Raw genomic sequence first — 21,662 nt, 5'->3', positions numbered from 1 at the left:
TGAAGTCTGCAGTGCCCCATGGAACCAATTTAGACTTCTGCCCAAATCTACTGTGTCCAGCAGAGAAACCCCTTCTTTGCCTCCAGTGAACCCTGAGGCTCTCATGAGAATTCTGGTTCTTCAGCCCTTCCTTCTATGGAACAGGCAGTCCAGGGTATAAAGGTTCTTGCTTTAAAGGAAAAGCCATACAAACAAAGTTTGCTGTGCTTAGAGACAAAACTTCCAAACGAATTGTCACATCAGAATCATCACGCATGGTTCTGTGGTCTGGTAGTACTCTTTCTGCTTCAGAACACTGATGCTTTCTTAAGGACCTCTGCAATTTTTTGCTTGATACAGGTAAGAAACAAATGAGTTTTGTAGTACCCACCATGCTTTCCATGGAAATTTCAGAATGCTTTTAATTCATAATAATTTTTACATACCTGGGTATAAATGAAAATAGCAACAACAAAGAATTACCTGTACATTTTAATTCATGGCCAAATATAAGTGGGCAAAATATCTAGAATTGTTATCTTTAAGAATGTTTCTTAACATAAATTCTTTATTGATTCTTTGGGAGTTTAATATCAGGCACCCCAATTCCAATTTTTTCTAGCCCTGCCCTTCACTCTTGCAGTATACCCTCCCAAAGGAAATGTTTTTTAAAAAAGAAACAAAATATTCAAACCAAATCAAACAAACATACAAATAAAACCCTCTATGATCCTCTGCCTTTGCCATCTTTCCAACACTTTTTCATTCTTCTTAGAGGCATTGGGAGCCGTGCTGTGTCACGCCATATACAATCTTTTCATCTTCCAGTAATGACTTCTAGTTGTGAGTCTAGCATTTAACAGCTGGACTACTCTATGTCCAGGCTTGACTCTAATGACTTTTAAGTTCTCCTGAACTAGAGTATTAACTCAGAATTCATTATGAAATCTAATGATCCTCATATGTACAATTATTCTGATAATGTCAATAAAAAGACCGTTGAATCGTGTTCCTTTTAGTCATGCTCTTTCATAAGTCTTTTAAGATCAGTTACTTAGAAGTAAAATATTTAAGTTATGTCTTCCACTTATAAAATAATTCTTATATTGTTTCTTTTTATGCTTGCATAATTTATATTATTTATAAATGCATGCAGACTAGACTGCATGAATATATTATGGTTCATTGAGCACTATACCATGATATATATTTAGATATGTGTTTAAGTACTTAAAAATAAATACATATTGAAATATGTCAAAGATATTTCCCTCTACTCTTTCTTGTGTTAATGATTTGTTACATCTCCATATCTCAAGTAATGTGAGAATTTGCATTTCTTGGTGTGATTTGGATTCTGTAGAAGGAAAACTATCCGCACTAAATTTGCCTTTTAAATAAAATATCAGCATGGTGTTATATCACCTGTACACAAAATTTATCTGCATTAATTTTATCCTACTAATACAAAACAAAATGGAATGTAACCTAGGCAATTGTTAGAGAGATGTGTGAATATGTGTTCTCAAATAAAACTCATAAGATTTACACTAAAATATTTTCTAATTGTTTTGATACCAGAACTGCATCATAGAAATACAGGAAAAAACACAGACACTGACTGTATAAGTTCAAATATATCAACTATGAAAAACTAATGAGCCGGGCAGTGGTGGCACACACCTTCAATCCCAGCATTCAGGAGGCAGAGGCAAGTGGATCTCTGTGAGTTCGAGGCCAGCCTGGGCTACAAGAGTGAGTTCCAGGAAAGGTACAAAGCTACACAAAGAAACCCTGTCTCCAAAACTAAAACAAAACAAACAAAAAAAAACTAATGTAGTCAAATTTAATATATCTGTTTAAAAATGTAAATTTGGAAGAAAAATGTACTTTGATTTCCACAAAAGGAAAATAATTTTTTCAAGACTCACAATAAATAGTAAACAAGAAAGCTAAGACAAACATTGAAAACCAAATATCAGAAACTTATTCTTCATTCTACATATATTTCAAGTGTAAACTTAAATAAGCTTCTATTTACTTATATGTTATATATAAGTAAATTTTATATATTATATAATCTTCAATATGGGGAGATTATATTTATATAATTTCCTCTTCCTTTCCTCTCTCCAAACAGTCCCATGCATTTAGGAACATAATATATAACTATTTTAAAGAAAGGCATTTGGGTTTTTCAAAGTCCTTTGGTACTTCCTCTCTATCCTTTCTCTTCCTTTCCCATAAGTCTTTGCTAAGCACTACCTGCTTTGCTTCCTCCGTTTATTGCTTTTTACATACACAAGTTTACATTTCATGTTGGTCATGCCTTTTCTTCTTTTAATGTCTTCCTCATCTCTCCTCACACTCTATAGCACTTTGCTTAAAATCTCTTCTTTAAATGTTCTATGGATTAAAGACTACAGTAGGCTAAGACCATAAAACAAATATCAACTGTCCCCCATGTTTCTCAGAAGAACACACATCACTGGGTGGCCATTTCCTTCCCATCATAACCTGCTACGTTCTGATTACATGCAGGAAACTATTTTCTCTAAGCCATTAAATTTTTCTTATTTCCAGCACCCAGGGATCTCTTGTAATTTACCCCCAAAGATCCTTAATTTTGCCTTCTGGAACTACATTTGTCTGTTATATTCCAAGCTTCCTGCCACTAAAACCACATCCCTCAAATATCTTGATCAGTTCTGGTTTGCATCAATACTTACCTTTCCTTTGATTTTCTTTGAAGTAACATGGGCTCTTGAAATGAATGGTTTAAACATAGAAATTCTGGGGTATCAGAATAATTAACTGGAAAACATGGGAAGAGAGTTAAGCAATCATACAATGGTCATTAATGTTAAACCTACAGTAGATCAATACTACTAAGTATGTACAGTTAATATTCAGTGATAATGACCAACAGACTAGTGTATCCTAATTGTGAAAAACAATATGGAAACACCAAACATTAACAAACAATATTTTCATTCCATTGAACACCAAGTTCATGTTTATGAATTCTGTGTGACATCTATCATGTCTCATCTCAGGGACATGGAAACAGAGAATGCAACACTGTGGACACAATTTGTTCTCACAGGACTCACTCATCTCCCACAGTGGAACGTTCCCCTATTCCTCCTCTTCTTGGTGATCTATCTCATCACCATTGTGGGGAACCTCGGTCTGATCACTCTCATCTGGAATGACCCTGGCCTTCACATTCCCATGTACCTATTTCTGGGGAGTTTAGCATTTGTGGATACTTGGTTATCATCCACAGTCATACCAAAGATGCTGCTAGACTTTTTTGCCAAGAGTAAACTGATCTCTCTCTCTGAATGCATGATACAGTTCTTTTCATTTGTAGTCAGTGCAACCACAGAATGTTTTCTCTTGGCAGCAATGGCCTATGATCGCTACATTGCCATATGCAAACCTTTATTCTATCCAATAATTATGACAAATAAACTCTGTATATGTCTGTTAATATTGTCCTTTTTGGGTGGATTTATTCATGCTTTAATTCATGAAGGCTTTTTATTCAGACTAACATTCTGCAGTTCTAACATAATACATCACTTTTACTGTGACGTTATGCCACTGTTAAAGATTTCCTGTACTGACCCTTCTCTCAATTATCTAATGCTTTTTATTTTTTCTGGCTCAATTCAGGTATTCACTATTACAACTATTCTCATCTCTTATACACTTGTACTGTTTTCTATCTTAAATCAGAAATCTATCAAAGGCATAAAGAAAGCCTTCTCCACCTGTGGAGCTCACCTCTTATCTGTGTCTTTATACTATGGCCCTCTTCTTTTCATGTATGTGCGCCCTGCGTCTCCACAAGTAGATGATCAAGATATGATAGACTCTGTATTTTACACTGTTGTAATTCCTGTGCTAAATCCAATTATCTATAGTTTGAGAAATAAGCAAGTAAAAATTTCATTGGAAAAATTCTTAAAGAGAAATGCTTAGATCTCATATTACTGTCTGTTGTACTCTTATAAAAAATCACTATAATTTGGATTTATTTTGTACACTGTTCTAAATATTTTGAAAATGATCCTGACCTAGAATTTTGCTGTTGTTGTTGTTTTGATGTGTAAATTTGTGGTTTATGCACACTGATGTGTGAGTAGTTACATCTGGTCATGCAAACTTGTGCAGAGGCCAGAAGTGGCCCAGTGTCCTGCTTAATAACTCTTTAACTTACTTTCTTGAAAGAGTGTCTTTCACTGAACATGGAATTTTAACCTGCTAACCTCAACAATCCTTCTTCTACACCTGTCATATCACTGATATTACAAGCATGTGTGGGGCCATGATCTTTTCCACTGTGGGAACGGAAGCCCTTTCCTTCTGACATTTGTATGCTGTGTTGCTGGAGATGCAGACACAGTTATTCAAATTGTGCAGCAACTGCTCTTACACACTGAACATATATCTCTGTTCCCCAGAGCTAGCATTTAAATGGACTCTTGTCTATGTACCCATATCCTTAAAGTATTTGAAGAGAATTTTAAATTATACAAACACTTTTAATAAAATAAATACAGCAGGAGTCAAGTTAAAACACTTTAACTGGTCTGTATGTCATTCATTATGTTGTTGTGATGTAGTCCGTATAAAAAGAAAATGAATATGATGTCATCGTCAGCTTGGAAAATCATAGCACACTTTTCTATTCTGATGAGGTGGTGCTGATTTCTGTAAATAGACACAAGTCCTGGAAATTCTTACAAATATAGGTTTTTCCATTAAATTCTCTTGTGTGAAATAACGATTCTGACAGCAATTCGACTTGCATTTCTCACAGGAAATGAAAAAGACATGGGAGTACAAGCGCAGGACAGTGGGCAGACTGTCAAAGGATGCTGTGTGGTCAGTGAGCTTGTGAGAGTGAGGAGAGGTCCATCACACTCACTATCTGCCTGAGTCTGAGCTTCTTTCTAGTTGCTTTGTGTTTTCTCTCCATACAAAAGTGTCAGTAAGTCAAGATATTAACAGTTTTTATGAAATAAATAATTGGGGGGTTTTTGTTGAGAAATTATAGTGAAGATGTGAAAAGGGTCTCCACAGCCTAGATTTATTTTAAATGGGTTAATTGGTGTTTAAATAGATTATCTAGGAGTTATTAGAGTATGTAGTTGAAGAAACTGTGTTTTAAATATATATATAACCTAAGCTCAAATAGTAAAAATTTTTGTGATGTTCTCATCCCTGGTGATTTTCTGGGATAGACGTGAAAAAAAAGCAAATTCTGTGTGCTTTAAATTTGGGGTGATCTTGATTGCAAACTTCATGTACAGGGTGAGTACAGAATGAGTGAACCATCTCTAGTTTCACACGTGTTTATTCTCCATACACTGAATCACATTCCAGACATGATTCCACTCACATGGAAACATTACAAAACTTCCTTCTACCTTCTACTGATACTCTCTTCCTTTCCAAAACTTTCATCATGTGATTTTGGTATTCTATCTTTCTTGGATAAATGTTAGTGAAATATTATTGCTAGTATCATATATGTGGAGATGTAAAGATATATATATATATATATATATATATATATATATATATATATATTATATACATTTGCATGTTTTGTGTGAATTCATAGTTTATATGGGATATGAGCTCATCTGTGTGTGTGTGATTGTATTTGCAGATATAGTAAAACATATTGGTTTCCCACATCCCATGTTTGTTCACCCTGGTATTATTTCAGGTCCATATGTATATATATATATATATATATATATATATATATATATATATATATATATATATATATAACATGAAGGCTGGTTCTACCATTTGGGGCTATTGAAAGGTTCTGCAAATTTTGACATATGGGTTATGTGGGAGATTTTGTCAATAAAGGCATCCTTTGAAGAAGATTGTTGAGAGTCTGAGCCCATCTTCTTGCCATGTTGTTGTCCTTTAGATATGAAGTGAATAATTTTAAATGACAGTGCACTTATACCATGAGGCCAAGCCTCAAATGAGAGGGTCAACTAATAGCCCACTAAAACCTTTAAACTGTGAGCCACGTAAAGCCTTTCTTTTTATGAGTTGATTTATCTGGACTTTTTTTTTTTTACCACTTGTGGAAAGTAGAGTCTACTTTACAACTGAAAATTTTAAACATTTTTAAAGAAATAACCAATGTGATGAGTTTTTGTAGCATTTAATATAATCTCAGAGAATAACACTAAAGACTTTAAGAGCTTATTTATTATTCTTGGATCACATTTGACATTGTGCAATATTGAATTTTGGCAACAAATTTGTTTACATTACAGTTAAAGTCTTACCACACTTTCTGCCTTTTGCAATGCACAGCATGGTGGTTTGTTGACATGAAGTATTAAAGATGGATTTGTGAAATTAAAATGAATAATCAAGAAATGAGTAAAGAATCACTGCTGAGTTGGAGTAGATACTTCCAGTCAACTTACTTTTCAAAGTAGCATACACTAATAAAATGATGTTCCTCTTACAATTAGATGTGGCTCTTTGTATATAGAATATTTTAAAGTATAACAAGAAATTAATAAAGTGCTGAACAGCAAATAGCTAGGCAGAAGAGAGAAATAGGTGGGGCTGGCAGGCAGGGAGAATAAATAGGAGGAGAAATTTGGGAAGAAGTATCAAGGAGCAAAAAAAAGTAGGAGAATAGGGAGCTAGTGGCTGGCCCTCCATCAGCACAGTAAGTCACAGGGTAAGAATCAAAGAAAGGAATATGGAATAGAAAAAAAATGTAAAAGCCCAGAGGCAAAAGGTAGCCAGGGTAACTTAAGCTAAGAAAAGTTGTCAAGAAACAAGAAAAGCTGAGGCTGGACATTCATAAGAAAGAACAAGTCTCTGTCATTTATTTAGGAGCTGGGTGTTGGTCCTCCAAAGATCCAAAGAACAAAGAGTAACAAAACAACCAACAGCAAGCAGGTCTTGTAATCCCTAACAGAACCCTCAGAGCCCCAGAAAAGGAACATCCAAACTGCTGTGAGATTGTGTGTGCAACTTCCTTGTGTTCAGAAAACACTTTAACCTTGAAGTCATCCACTACCTCTGGCTCTTTAATCTTTCCACTCCCTCTTCTGCAGTGATCCCTGAGAACTGGGAGGACAGGGTATGATATAGATACCCCATTTAGTGTGGAAACTCTGCAGTCCCTTATTCTCTTCACCTTATCCATTTGGGGGTCCATGGTAATTGCCTTCTACTGCAAACAGAAGTTCCTCTGCTGAGGATTGAGTGAGGCGCACTAATCTCCGGGTATAAAGATATCACTAGGACTCAGTTTAATACAGTGCATACTTAGGACAGTAGTAGTGGTAGAATCTCCACCTGGAACTTATGATATGTCTAGCCATAGGTACTTGGTACATGATGATAATGCCAGGTATGAGTTTCAGCATGTGGACTGTGCCTCAAGAGCAATAAAAAAGTGATTCATGCCACTACTGCACAAGTGTGTACGTCTTACTATGTTTGTTATAATTGTAATTACAATGGTTAAATTGTCAAGACTAATGATTATTTTTCTCCTACAGTAGTGTATATCACACTTTTAGCACCATGAAAGCTATCTAGGAGAAATGAAGCGTCCAGATGAGTGTCAGTTTGATTTCTCCATGATGTGAGATTCAAATATGTGATATTTTCAGCAGTAGGATCTTACCGTCATGTTTTGGTGTTATCCAGGAGCCATGTCAGTTGGCTGTAATCTTTGTGGATCTATGGGATCTCATTGGTCAGCAACTCCAAAAGAGGAAACCTATTTCTGGTACTGGGCATTTTCTTTGCTATCCTGATGTCTAGTAGGAGTCCTGTCACCCCATTATAGGATAACTCCACTTAAAGGCCCTTACTAATTATTACTATTTATTAAATACTATGTAATAGTAATAATAAGGATGCCTCTATAAACCAAGAAAGAAATAGAAATCATGAGAGCAATACCATTTATAATTAACTCAAAATATTGCCAGTCTCTTATGGAAATGTTGACAGATATTTACATAAACAATACCAGGAACCTGAATATCCTTTTGCCTAGATTTAACACCTTATTATGGTATCCAACCAATGTCTTCTATGTCAGATAACCCCTGATTCTTGAGGGGACTCAGGTCACATGGTCACATGGTTACTTCAGGTTGTACATTTAGGCTCTGTGAAGGCCCATTATAAGTGAACGTGTTATTTATCAAAAGCTGAGCATGCCTATGAAGGATTTTTAGGCTTTGCTTCAGAGTTCTCAGGACCTAGACTGTAATTTATTTATAGAGACCTGTAAATTACCTCAAGCAGTGCTTCTTCCAGCTGTTGCCTCTTGTGGTAGCAGAGTTGCTGCATCACAGGGTCAGAACAGTTTGTAAAGCCGGTTAGGCTTGTTCTACTATTCATTTCTGAGCTGTGCACAAAAGCAGTGGCTTTTCCATCACTTTTCACATGGGCCAGTGTAACAAGGACAAATGAGGCCAGTCATGTACATATTACATTTCGAGTAACTTCTGTGGCTTCTTGATTCTATTTGGTATAACTTCCTTCTTGACTCTAGGAAGTACTGTATGCAGTACGCTATCTTCCCCCCAAAAGAGATGTCTCTGTCTCTGTCTCTTTCTCTATCTCTGTCCCTCTCCACTCCTCCTATCTTTCCATTCCCTTCTTCCCTCCCTCCCCACCCTTCTCTTTTATTTCTCTTTGACTCCCTCACTCCTTTTCTCTCTTGCTCTTGCTTTCTTACTTCCCTCTTGAATTCTCAACTACAAATATGCATTAATAATCTTCTGCCTGCAGGACACTTCTTTGGTCTCTGATTTTCTTTCCTTGAATTTTCCAGCCCCAAACCTGAAAGATCAAAATGGCTTTGGGGAACATCAAGATTTCTAGGATCCTAGACTCAGGGCTCAACATCACCTAAGAATGTTCCTTCCCGCTAATAGATACCCTGTTATTAACATAACATTTCTATACTGACCTAAAAAATTATTTGCCTAAACCTGTCAGAAGCATCACTTGTGATCAGAAATAGTACTATAAGAGATAATTCCATTTTTTCAAGTTAGGTTTGGATACAGTGAGTTGATATCCACAATGTAAAGTTTTGTGATGCCCCATGGAGTCATTTGACTTCTCTGATGTGTCCAATCCACATTGCCCAGGACAGCAGCTGCTCTTTGTCATCAGGGAACGCTTGTGATCTCATGTGAGAATTTCAGTTGTTCTCCCAGGGCTACAGATGGTTAACCTCAACTCAAAGGAAAATAGATGGACAGCATTTTTTTCTGTGCTTATGGAATAAAACCTCCAAAACAAATCACTGCTTTAAGAATTGCTACTAGTCTTCCCACATCCCTGCATTGCTGAGTTCTTTACTGCCTCCAAAATCCCAACAACTCTTAAAGACCTCTACAACATGTCTCACAATATAGGTAAGAGAGAAATGATTTCTGAAATAATATGTGTCTGTTCTCTGAAGAGTCAAATGCTGATTAAATTGCAGTTGTTTTATACTTAGCTTACCGGATTCCTGCTTGGTATATAATAAAGTAAAAGCAACATGACTAGAATATTGATAAGGCATGTATAGTTGAGGACATCGTGTGGATCATGCAGCTGACTATACAAAATCATTTGAAGAAACTATGTGAAAGAAGCTTTTTAAAAAGATGTGCCATTATATTAGTAATTTCTGACCCATTTTCTACTTTATGGATCTTGACTCCAGACAGATGTTTGTTTTATAGACTTGGCCACTCAATTCCACACAATTTAGATTTTGTTATGAAAAGATGGAAATGAAAATATATAACGAAAGAGAAAAAAGACTAGAGAAAAACAAAATAGTTTAACAATAATTGGTTTTACTTGTGATGTTTGGTTATACATTTAAAAATAAATGTTTAAAAAAATTTAGTTTTGGTGAACTAAAGCATTGATTTTAAAGCCCTAAGTAACAATTGTTTTTATACATGAATTTCTTCTGATAATTACAGTAAAAATAGCTATTCTGTCTGTTTAATCATTTTCTAATTAAAATTTTTAAGACTTATTACATAAATATTAATTCTCCTGAATTGTCATATTCTTCTGAGATTATTTATCTGAATATATACACATATACATACACATAGAATGATGAACATGTGGAGAAAAATAAAATAGATTATATGTTTCATGTAGTCTTATATATTGATATATAAATATGAACATTTGTGATTGCCTGTAAAAAACAAATTTTAGAGAATAATTTATTTCATCACTGAAAATATTACATTTTATGTATCACTTTTATAAAGATTAGATGTTTGGCACCATTTTACTCTGCCAAGAAACATTAAACTAATATAGATGAAAATGCTATTAAATAAAGCTAGAACAATAACTGGAGGAAAATTAATTCTAACTTCAGTTGTAACAACCATGAAGTAAGATTTAAATATGCAAAGAACTCTCAGTAGAACATGTGTCTATGTTCCCACAGCACAAAATTTGTGATATTAAATTTAAAACCGGTAACATTTGCAAGCTCAGATTTATAGAAAAATGCATTTTCGTATTATTCAGAAGGGAAATAAAAAACACTGAAAAGTGGCAGTAATCAAGTAACAATGAACAGCAGGGAGAAGACAGACATTCAGCCTGGGCATGGGAACCTGCCCTCACTTAGCTTCCGTTCTTTCTCTGTTAGCCTGATCTTGTGACTTCTCACTTTGTTCATTGTTTTCTGGGACTCTACTTCTCGTCCTGCTTTTTACTCTCTTATCATGCCTCCTAAGTTCCCTTTCCTGTACTTGTCCTGCTCTTAATAATTTTCATTTTCCCCTCTGATGTATTTATCAAACATGTTCCACAGGTGGCAGGTTATAAATTATGAATGGACAAAAACTGCCCACCCACACTATCTTTGGCTCTTCCAGATCGTCTTTCTTTATTGTGTCATTCCTGCATCCACTCAGTTCCTGTTACTCTTCGACATGTCCTTTTTCATATTCAGGAAACCATTCTCAACAGCGCCCAAAAGTTTCTTAGTTTTAGCAATCAGGGATCTCTACTGCTTATCCTACTGGAGTATTGGTATTGCTTTCTGTCTTTGGTAATCCTTAGTATCTGTCTTCTCTTTAAGGTCACAATCCTCAACTATCTAGTTGTACTTTGCTTGGTATGGTTTCAGATTATTTTTTAAAGCAAACTTTTGACACGGATCGTGCTACATGCTCCAGGCACAATTTTCCTTCTACATCATTTGAGTGAGGGGATTGCAGGTATATATTGCTTTGGCCTAGGGTTTCCTTTTCTTATTTTTCCTTTCATTCTACTCGAACTTCTTACAGAAATTGTTAGGATGCTGCTGGATGACATGAAAAGACTGAAAGGAATCAAGAAGTCAGTCAAGGGTAAACACCATACCCCAACTTTTCATAGATGAAGGGAGTTATCATTCTTGCAGAATTCATTCTGGAAGTTGCCATGTACAGGGGCTGGATTCTCCACATTTTACTTGGAGGACATTTTGACTACATGTTTTCATTTCCATTTCTCCATAACAAAATCTAAGTTGTGTGGGATTGCGTGAACGAATCTGTAAGACAAATACCTGTCTGTAATCAAGATCCATGAAGTAAAAAAATGGGTCATAAATTAATAATATAATAAAACTTCCTTCACATAGCTTCCTTCAACTTCTTTTTGTATATTATCTTCATGGTCCACACAATGCCCTAACTATTCATAGCTTATCAATACTCTAGTCATGTTATAATGGAAACATTACCTGGATGTTCAGAGGTTGCTCATATTACAAAGTTGTAACTGTGTCTACATGATCAATTTCATTTTTTTTTCTTTTTTTTTTTGGTTTTTCAAGACAAGGTTTCTCTGTGTAGTTTTGGTGCCTGTCCTGGATCTCTTTCTGTAGACCAGGCTGGCCTCGAACTCACTGAAATCAGCCTGGCTCTGCCTCCCAAGTGCTGGGATTAAGGCGTGCACCACCACTGCCCAACAATCAATTTCATTTTATTGGCACTAACCTGGGAAAGAAGTTGTGCTTCTCTTCCTCACTGACTCTTATGCCTACACTGAATATATGAAAAGCAATTAACTTGGTAGTCTAAAAATTTTAGGACAGATCTTTTATCCTAATCATTATTCAAATTGTCATTTCCCATGTTGGCTGGCCATTTTACTCACATTTTGATTATATGAGCAACATTTTTAAAAATCATATTATTTCATCACATTTTTATATTTAAAATCATTGCATATTTCAGTTTTTTAATTTCACCAAATGCATTCTGTGAATTGAAGTAATAGGAAATTAAATTAAAATGTTATATTGATATGATTATTATTTTATATTAAGTGAACTCTTCTTATATTTGATTTATGAATCCTAGTGAACATTACTTTTCATGTGTTTCATTTCAGGGGATACACAGTGAAGATTCAGAAATGAAAAATTTAACTTTGTTGACAGATTTTGTTCTTACAGGACTCACGGGCTCTCCAGGGCTACAGTTGCCCCTTTTCTTGTTATTCCTCGTGATCTATCTTATCACTATTATAGGGAACCTTGGTCTAATCACTCTTATCTGGAATGACCCTCACTTACACATCCCCATGTACTTCTTCCTTGGTCATCTGGCCTTTGTGGATGCTTGTCTATCATCCACAGTGACACCAAAGATGTTACTCAATTTCTTACAGCTGAGTAAGATGATTTCCTTCTCTGAATGCATGATTCAATTTTTTTCCTTTGCAGTCTTTGTTACTGTAGAATGTTTCCTGTTGGCAGCGATGGCTTATGATCGCTATGTAGCCATATGCAAACCTTTACTTTATCCAATGATTATGACAAGTAGACTATGCATATGTTTAATAGTCCTATCTTTTGTAGGAGGAATTCTTCATGCTTCAATACATGAGGGATTTTTGTTTCTATTAACCTTCTGCAATTCCAACATAGTACATCACTTTTACTGTGACATTATTCCACTGTTAAAGATTTCCTGTACTGATTCTACTCTTAATTTTCAGCTGGTATTTGTTTTGGCTGGTTTAATTCAAGCCTTCACCATTGTGATTGTTCTTGTGTCGTATACACTAGTGTTGTTTACAATTTTGCAAAGGAAGTCTGCCCAAGGCATAAGGAAGGCTTTCTCAACCTGTGGTGCCCATCTCTTATCTGTGTCTTTGTATTATGGGCCTCTTCTCTTCATGTATGTCCTTCCTCCATCTCAAGAAGCAAATGATCAAGATATCATAGACTCTGTGCTTTACACAGTCATAATTCCTGTGTTAAACCCAATTATTTATAGCTTGAGAAACAAGCAAGTCATGGATTCCCTGAAAAACTTGTTAAAGAAAAAAGCTTAACCTCACACAGTTATTTATTTTTTAATTTAGCATTTAAAATGTCACATTTTTTGCCTGTGTAAGTTGTTTGTTCTATTTAAGAAATGTCCAAAGAATTTTGAATTTTACTTTTCTTGTCTTTCTTTGATGCTGTCTGAATAAACTTTACAATAATTACTTATGGCTAAACTTTATTTGTCAAATAAATCCCTAACATGTTGGAGTCTGTGGTGGTTTGAATAAGGAATATCCCCCAAATGCTCACGTATGTAAGTGTTTGATACCCATCTGTTGTTGCTGTTTGATGATAGTGTGTCATTTCTAGCATAACAGACTTCATGGTGGAAGCACATCACTGGAGATGGGTTTTGAGAGTTTAGTGTCTTGTCCTACTTCCAGTTTGTTCTCTCTGTTTCCTGGCAGGCTGACAAAATGTGATCAGTCAGCTTCCTGCCTCAGTTGCCTGTCACCATGACATCCAAGTCACCATGGTATGTGGTCTTTTGGAACAGCAAACCAAGGAAAACCATTTCTTCCATAGATTGCTGTTTTCATGGCGTTTTTATCACAGCAGATAAGTAATGAACACAGAAAATGGTGCCAGAAGTGGGGGACTCATGTGAAGAAGCTGACCATCTGTATTTGGGGAAGAATATGGAAGACTTTGAAACTTTTGAATAGAAAAGCGGTAGGATGCTCTAAGCAGAGATTAGCAGAATACTGTTTGATCTTGGTGCATGGGTTTAACAAATTAGAGATTAACCTTTAGTCGCCAATAATGCAGCACTATCACATTATGAAAAGAGTTATAAGCACTCCTCCTTGGAGTCATTCCTCCAAGAGTAAGTCCAGATTTGAACTCTCTCTTTCATGCTCCCTGTGTCTTCACTCCTCTGTCTGTCCTTCATATGAGTTTGAATTGTCTGTGTGTGTCCTTCTGTGTAATTGGGTATGTTTGTGACTATGTGTGTCTGTCTGTCCCTAGCAAAGGACTCTGCTCTCTTCATTATTTGGCAGTATGAAAAGATATCACACAGTAAAAGGAAGGAAAGGAATATTTTACAGAAATTGTTAACAGAATTTTAGCAGTGAGTAAGTCAGTGGTTCCAACTGATCCCAAATGACCCAAAGAACAAACAATTCTACAGACATCATTTTTATCACTGAATATCCATAAATGTTGAGTTCAACCTTTGTGGTGGATTTTAGAACTTTGCTTTCAACCTTTGCATTTGCTGCTTTCAATGAATGATATACATGCATTACTCCGGGTAGTGGTGTAGAAGAGTATGTACTTTAAGATATAACTATGAATACATAGAAAATACAAGGCAAGTAAAGTTGATTGTTACATGTTTTTCCTGTAAGAAGGTTAAACAAACAGGCTCAGTAATCTATAGGATAGCAGTTGTAAATCTAAGTGATTTGAAGTATATTATTAATTTAGGCTGTGAGGTCTACAGCCTGGAAGACAGTAGTGATGAGAATAATATGTTATATGGGGCCTGGCTCATGAAGTTTCAGAGGTAAACACTGTATTAGCAACTGGGCTAGTGACAATTTTGTATTGTATTTTATCAAAATATTTGTTTTTCTGCCCATATTTTGAGAATTTATGTGAGGCTGAGTTTAAAACTAATGGACTAGTTCATATAGTGAAGGAGATATCAAGGCAGCATGATGTAGAGTGTGGAGCTGTTATTTCTGATTAGTCTTATACAGGAATAAAATGGAAGAAAACAAATAGGGCAAAAGTAAATAGAAAATGTAGTTCTGAGAGCAAAAGAACACTGGGAACTTAATATAACAGCCAAGGCAGAAGATGAAAGTGAGTTACAATTCTTGAAAGATCATCGCCAGTAAGGAGAGGCCTCTTGCTCTGCCTTGAAACAGTAAGAAATGTGCATGGACGTCAACACCATACTCAGCTAAATTTTCAAATTTTGAAATGGTACCTAACATTTTTTTCTCCTAGAAAGAAACTGCATACAAAAGCTGCAGCTAGTAAGATTCAAGGTGGCGAGGGTTCATCTTAAGCAGGCAGACAAACTTGGTACTTGGAACTTGGCACTTTTCATATACATGGTACTGGTTTTGGAGGCATGAACACTACAAGGGTATGTGAGGGGAAGCATGGATTCTTCTACCACGGTGTTAGAGGTATGTGAGGACAGGCAATGTATGACAGGGCTGAGCTTGTTTCAAAAAGGCGCTGAGAGGCCAGGACTCCAGGCTGGCTTCTGCATGAAGCTGTGGAAGTGAGGACTGAATCGCACTGGAGGCTCAAGGTGTTGGAGATGCCAAAGCCATGAGAAATCTGTCAAGGAGAGTTGTATAAAAGAATATAACTGGTCCAAGAGAAATGCACTTTTGAAGACAGAGAATTTTGATTGTTAGAGTCATCTAAGCCTTTTAAAATTGAATCCTCAGACACCAGACATTGAGCTAAAGGATTTCTACTTGTCCTCCTAGGTTTCTGCATTGCTTTGGCCCCCCATTTTGTCACTATACCCCAACTCATTCCTTTTGGAATGGCAATGTATATTCTGTGACAATGTGTATTAGATGTGGACAACTTGCCTTTTTATTTTATAGGGGTCATAGTTAAGAAATTGCCTTGAGTTTCAAAAAAGACCTTGGACTTCAGACTTTTGACACAGTTGAAACTGTGAAAGACTACAGGGACTTTAAAACTGGATTAAATGCATTCTATATCATGTGATGGCCATTACCCCATGGGAGTCAGGGAGGAGCCAGTATTGGTTTGAATGACAAATATCCCTCAATAGTTCATGGATTTGCAGTTACATGTCTCCATTGTTTACAGGCCCCCAGCTAGTGATGGTGTTTATGAATGTTATGGAATTTTAGAATTGGAATTTTGATGGAAGTGGGATTTGAGAGATAGCGTTATCCTTTTCCAGTGTACTGTATTTCCTGGTATGCGGATGACAGGTAATCAGCCCACTTCCTGTGCCAGCTGCCTGTTACTTCCCTGTCCCCGTCATTATATACTCTAGCCATATAGAAACATAAGCCCAAATAAACTCTCTCTTTCACACTTTGCTTTTGGTTATGGTATTTGACCACAGCAACAGGACAGTAACTAATGCAGTGACTTTAAAAAAGTATTTCTATCATGATAAACAATATAGGTTTCTGTTTTGGTGATCAGATAAAAATCTACTAGCATTTTGAAGTTCTTTCCAGAATTATTGAGAATTGGTATAATTGGTATAATTTTTCTCTTTTATCAGGTGATAAGAGAAAATAAATATATCAAAGAGAAAGGAAGTGTGAAAGAAAAGAGAGAGAGAGAGAGAGAGAGAGAGAGAGAGAGAGAGAGAGAAGGAAAGAGAGGAGAGAAGAGAATGCTCTTAACTCAGTTTATTTCCATGAGGAGTGAAAAAGGGTGCCTTTAGATGTTTTGAACTTCTTTTTTTAATATTTTTATTTTATAATTAATTTAATTTTATATATCAGCCATGGATTCCCCTGTTCTCCCTCCTCACACCCCCTCAGCCTTACCCCCCAATCCACTCCCCATTCTCTCCTCCAAGGCAAAGTCTCCCCTGTGGAGTCAGCCGAGCCTAGTAGATTCAGTTGAGGCAGGTCCAGTCTCCTCTTCCCTGAACCAAGACTTTATTCATATAGTATTATGTGATGTGTTTGTGAGCAAGGTAGAAAAAAATAAATGTCAGTATAGGAAATAAATGGTCTTGGTTATCAAGAAATGAAGGCAATAGGAAAAGGAAATCATTAATACATTGATATGTAATAGAATATTTATCATAAATAAGTATATTTTAATGAAATAAATTATTAGCAAATAAGCTATTGCTAGGGAGATACAATTATAAAATACTCAGTAAGTTTCTTGAAAAGAGGGAAAAACACATTTTGATGTTTTCCATGTGAGTCCTTCTTATCTTTTCTCATCTCCACATCCCTTAAAGCTAATGAGTGAGAACTTCAGCAGACATTCCCTGATCAATGTCAGGTCTATCAAGCCAGAAGAACAGGTAGGAGACCCATCCACAGAACACTTTCATCCACTCAGTGGTTCCCACAGAACACTTTCATCCACTCAGTGGTTCCCACAGACCTAATCTGTAGTTATCCCTATCCTCCCCACTCCCCAATGCCATTGCTATGTGCCAGCCCCCAACTGGGGTGGACATCCCCTGCTTCAGTGCAGGCCAGCAGAACAGGCAGGAGAACTCAGGCAGAGACTGTACTGCTGGACCAGAGACCATGCCAACTGTCAGAACTGCAGGGAGCTCCCTGCCCATGGATCTCCTCTATTTTTTTTTTTTGGTTCCCTACACTTGATACTATACCCAATGCCCCTTCCCTTGCTCTTTTCCTTGTCCTCCAGACTCCAACTTGGGCAGATACTCTCTGCTGGATCAGAGGCTATGCCAGCTGCCAGAACTCTATAGGTATGTGGACCTCCTCTACTCTTCTGGTGTGCCTCTAACAGTATCTCAATCCCTGCCCCCTCCTCCTCATTGTGTCTTAGCTCCCAATTCAGGTGGAGACCCTCTGCTCAAAAAGAGCCCATGACAGCTGCCAGAAGTCCACACCCAAACTTGAGCACAGAACCCCTGTTCAACCACAGCCACACGGACCAGAAGACCAAAGAGGAAACAAAAACCAAGACATAAAACACCCATCCAAATTAAAATCAAAACAAGAAAATACAAAAAAAAATGTCCAAACACAACAAAAAGGTAACAAAAAAGGAAAAGAAAAGAAAAGAAAGAAAGAAGAAAAGAAAGAAAAGAGAAGAAAAAAAAACAAACCCCTAGAGTCCAGTTTGTTTTGGCCAAGTACTCCTGGTCATGAGGCTTGCTCTGGACTGTGGTGGACATGCTCAGTATGTGTTCTCTTTTTGTTCACCCTTCGAGTACAGTTTATTTGTGCTGGGATTTGTAGCCCTTCATTGGAGTGTGGTTCACCTACCAGAGGCAACATTCTTAAAGAAAACTGACTCTCCCTCCTGCATCAGCTATCACTCAGCATAGTTTCTCATCTAGGAGTGGGAATTTGTGTACAACTCCCTTCTCCACACCTAGGATTCTGTCTGGGCTGAGCTAGCAAGGAGTTTGTGCATGCTGTCATGGTCTCTGGAAGTTCATATAGGCAGCTGCCCCATTGTGCCTGGGGGACGCTGTTTCCTTGTAGTCACCCACTACATATGGTTCTTACATTTTTCCTACCCCCTCTCTTACAATGGTCCAAGCCTTGGGAGGAGGGATGCAGTAGAACTGTATGAATTAGGACTGAACATTCTGAAGATTCTTATTCTCTGTACTTTGGCTCTGTGTGAGTCACAGTGTTAATCACATCTACTTCAAATAACAGCTTCTCAGATGAGAGTTGCGAGATGCATTAATCTGTGGGTACAATAAGTCATTAGGACTCCGTTTAATACTATGACCATCTAGAAGAATAAATAGTAGTAGAGACTCCCTTAGGAAATGTGACCTCGTCTATCCAGAGGTTCTTGGCCCAATGGTGACAATAGGTATGGATTTCTTCTTTTGGGGAGCAGGACTTAAATTCAATCAAAAAATGGGTAGCTACTGTCATGTTTAAGAGGTCTGTAGTCACATGATCATTTAAGTAAGAAATAAGATTTTATGTACACTTTTGTGCATGGTTTGTTTTATTTTTTCAGTATAAATAGTGAAAATATAGACTAGAAACTGCTAAGGTCTCTTTGGGAAAATGTCTAATTCTATTTGGAGGATTTGCACATTACCCAAGATTCCATATATCCAGAGGGAGGAATATACAAGAAAGTATTAATAGTATATTAAAAACTCTCAGGAACAAAGTTTCCAGATTGAATTTATTCTACTCAAAGAGTAATAACTAACTTACTTAATCTGAGAAAACATGATAAAAATCTATGACTTTAAGTTATTGATATTCAAACTATTAATAATTTCATATTATATTTATAAAACAATATATACTAAAAACTAGCAATTATACTCATTGTATAGTTTTTCTGTATTAGTTGTATTTGTTTTGCAGCACCACAATGTTCCTTTTAAAAACTACACAGACAAAGAAAGAAATGACAGAAGGAAGGAGGAAGAAAAGCAACAATTTCAAAATGATAATCACTCAGCTTTTGCCTGGAAATTTAAAAAGTTTAAACCAATGGAAACCTCACACAAAACTGTTCAATTAAGTAGAAAATATTAATCAAAAGATACTCTTAAACATGTAAACATCTGATTGTGTATGGTATTAATATACTGAAACAGTATATTTAAAAATCCCATGGAGTAGCAAGAGTAGATATGACAGTTATTAAATTTACGTTGACTTATTTGGGTTATATAATTTATATGAATAATTAACAAATTATTTTGGAATTACATTAGTGTACTGTTTAATAAATACAGTCTAAGGATTTAGAGACTAATACTTTATATGTACAATAATTTAATTTTTATATTTCATATCCATAAAATCACTTTTATGAACTATAATTAATGAGCTGTAGAAGTTGAAGATTTTTTAAAAGTATTATAAGAGTTTATAACTTTCTTAACAGCATTTATTACCTCCTTATTTCTCAGGCTGTAAATAAAAGGGTTTAACAAAGGAATTATTATTGTATAAAATACAGCCACTGGTATATCTTTATTCCCTTCTTCAAATGGTCGAATATACATGAGAAGGCAGATGTAGAATATAGACACAGAAAAAAAGTGGGATGCGCACGTAGAAAATGCTTTTCCTCTCCCATCCTTTGATTTCATCTTGAAAATAGTGAGTAGAATGCAGAAATAAGAGACCAAGACAGTACCAATGGTAAAGACTTGAATTGGCATTGAAAAAATATATATCATTAGTTCATTGATAAAAGGGTCTGTACAGGAGAGCCTATAGAGTGGAAGAATGTCACAGAAGAAGTGATCAATATGATTTGATTTACAAAAAGTTAACCTTAAGAGACACCCTACATGAATCATAGAATGCAGATTACTGGCTATGAAGGTGGCTATACTCATCTGAATGGAGAGCTTCTTGGACATCATGGTGTGGTACTGCAGTGGGTTGCATATGGCCACATAGCGGTCATAGGCCATTGCTGCCAGAAGAAAGCAGTCTGCAGTTTCAGCAAAACAGAGAAAATAGAACTGTGCCATGCATTCATACAGAGAAATCCTTCTGTCCAAAGAAAAGAAGTTCTCTAGCATCTTGGGAGTGATGGCGCAGGAGCAGCAGGAATCCATGAGAGCCAGGTTGCCCAGAAAGATGTACATGGGTGTGTGAAGACGGCGTTCCATGTAGATCAAGGCCACCAGCCCTAGATTTCCCATCATGGTCACCAGATAGATGGCAAAGAACACCAGGAATAGAAGATTCTTCAGGTCTGGGTGATCTGAGAATCCCACCAGGATGAATACTGTTGTCAAAGAGTGATTTATCTTCTCCATTCTCATTTCCCTGATGAGACAAAAATTAAGATATTTGTTTGATATTATTTGCAGAATATGCCTAAGTCTCCCTCTCTAGTTACAGTGAGCAGGTGAGGATATCTTCAATTTACCTTAGTTGTCCCCTGAAATAGGTCATGGTAGGTTAAGTCATATGAGAAGAAATCACATATAGATTGTACATATGAGTATAGTCTTGAGATTTCTGTTTAACTCTTAGATGCCTCACATGGATTATTATATGTCATTGTACAAATTCATGATCAGTGTATGTGATTTTCTATTTTTCCATATCTAAATAATCTCAGTTGTGTACTTTTAAAAAAATCCATAGGTCAATGTGATTTTTAAAAATAAATTTCCCTGTAAATATTTTAGTGACTAATTCATAAAAATGTCATAGAATTAGTTTGAAAAATGTTTTTCTGTCTTAGTTATCTTTTTCCAGTAGGATTATTGTGGGATATTTTAAATGAAGGCTCAGTTAACTTTTAAGTTTGGATAAGATTGTATAATATATTTTTCTCTTAAAATTATTTTTCTATTGATTTTAATATATTTGGAAACTCACTTTATCTTGTTTGATAAATTTCCAAAGAATTGTTTCTCTTCTTAATTATCCCTATATCCTAATATTTTCTGTGTGGTTTCCAGTGTTCAGCTTGTATTCTTCATCATGAGTCTTAGGGACAAGGTGTCTGCTCACAGTGTATGCTCGGTTATGTAAATGACAAATGTGTGCTGTGTACCTGCCAATATTGTCAGGATGAGGCAATGTTTTCCTATTGTTTAGTTGAATAAAGGTTTTTTATTTATATGATTAGTTAAACTTTAAATTCT

The 21,662-nt window shown here is 36.1% G+C and overlaps 3 protein-coding genes across 3 annotated transcripts; 2 read left to right on the top strand and 1 right to left on the bottom strand.

Moving 5' to 3' along the window:
• The first annotated feature begins 3,021 nt into the window (after positions 1-3,021).
• Positions 3,022-3,982, top strand: LOC118594103 (olfactory receptor 187-like). Its single transcript, XM_036203899.1, has one exon. It carries the CDS (start codon positions 3,022-3,024, stop codon positions 3,967-3,969), a length of 948 nt encoding a protein of 315 aa, XP_036059792.1. The 3' UTR covers positions 3,970-3,982.
• Positions 3,983-9,331: 5,349 nt separating this feature from the next.
• LOC118594069 (olfactory receptor 187-like) lies at positions 9,332-13,380 on the top strand. The gene is made up of 2 exons (XM_036203857.1): positions 9,332-9,437; positions 12,433-13,380. The coding sequence occupies exon 2, from the start codon at positions 12,457-12,459 to the stop codon at positions 13,378-13,380; it is 924 nt and encodes a 307-aa protein (XP_036059750.1). The 5' UTR covers positions 9,332-9,437; positions 12,433-12,456.
• Positions 13,381-19,868: 6,488 nt separating this feature from the next.
• Positions 19,869-20,828, bottom strand: LOC118594068 (olfactory receptor Olfr180-like). The gene has a single exon (XM_036203856.1). The coding sequence runs from the start codon at positions 20,826-20,828 to the stop codon at positions 19,869-19,871; it is 960 nt and encodes a 319-aa protein (XP_036059749.1).
• Between the last annotated feature and the right edge of the window lie 834 nt (positions 20,829-21,662).

This window comes from Onychomys torridus, chromosome 12 (genome assembly GCF_903995425.1).
Source record: "Onychomys torridus chromosome 12, mOncTor1.1, whole genome shotgun sequence".
NCBI lineage: Eukaryota > Metazoa > Chordata > Mammalia > Rodentia > Cricetidae > Onychomys > Onychomys torridus.
This window is presented reverse-complemented; position numbering and strand designations above follow the sequence as displayed.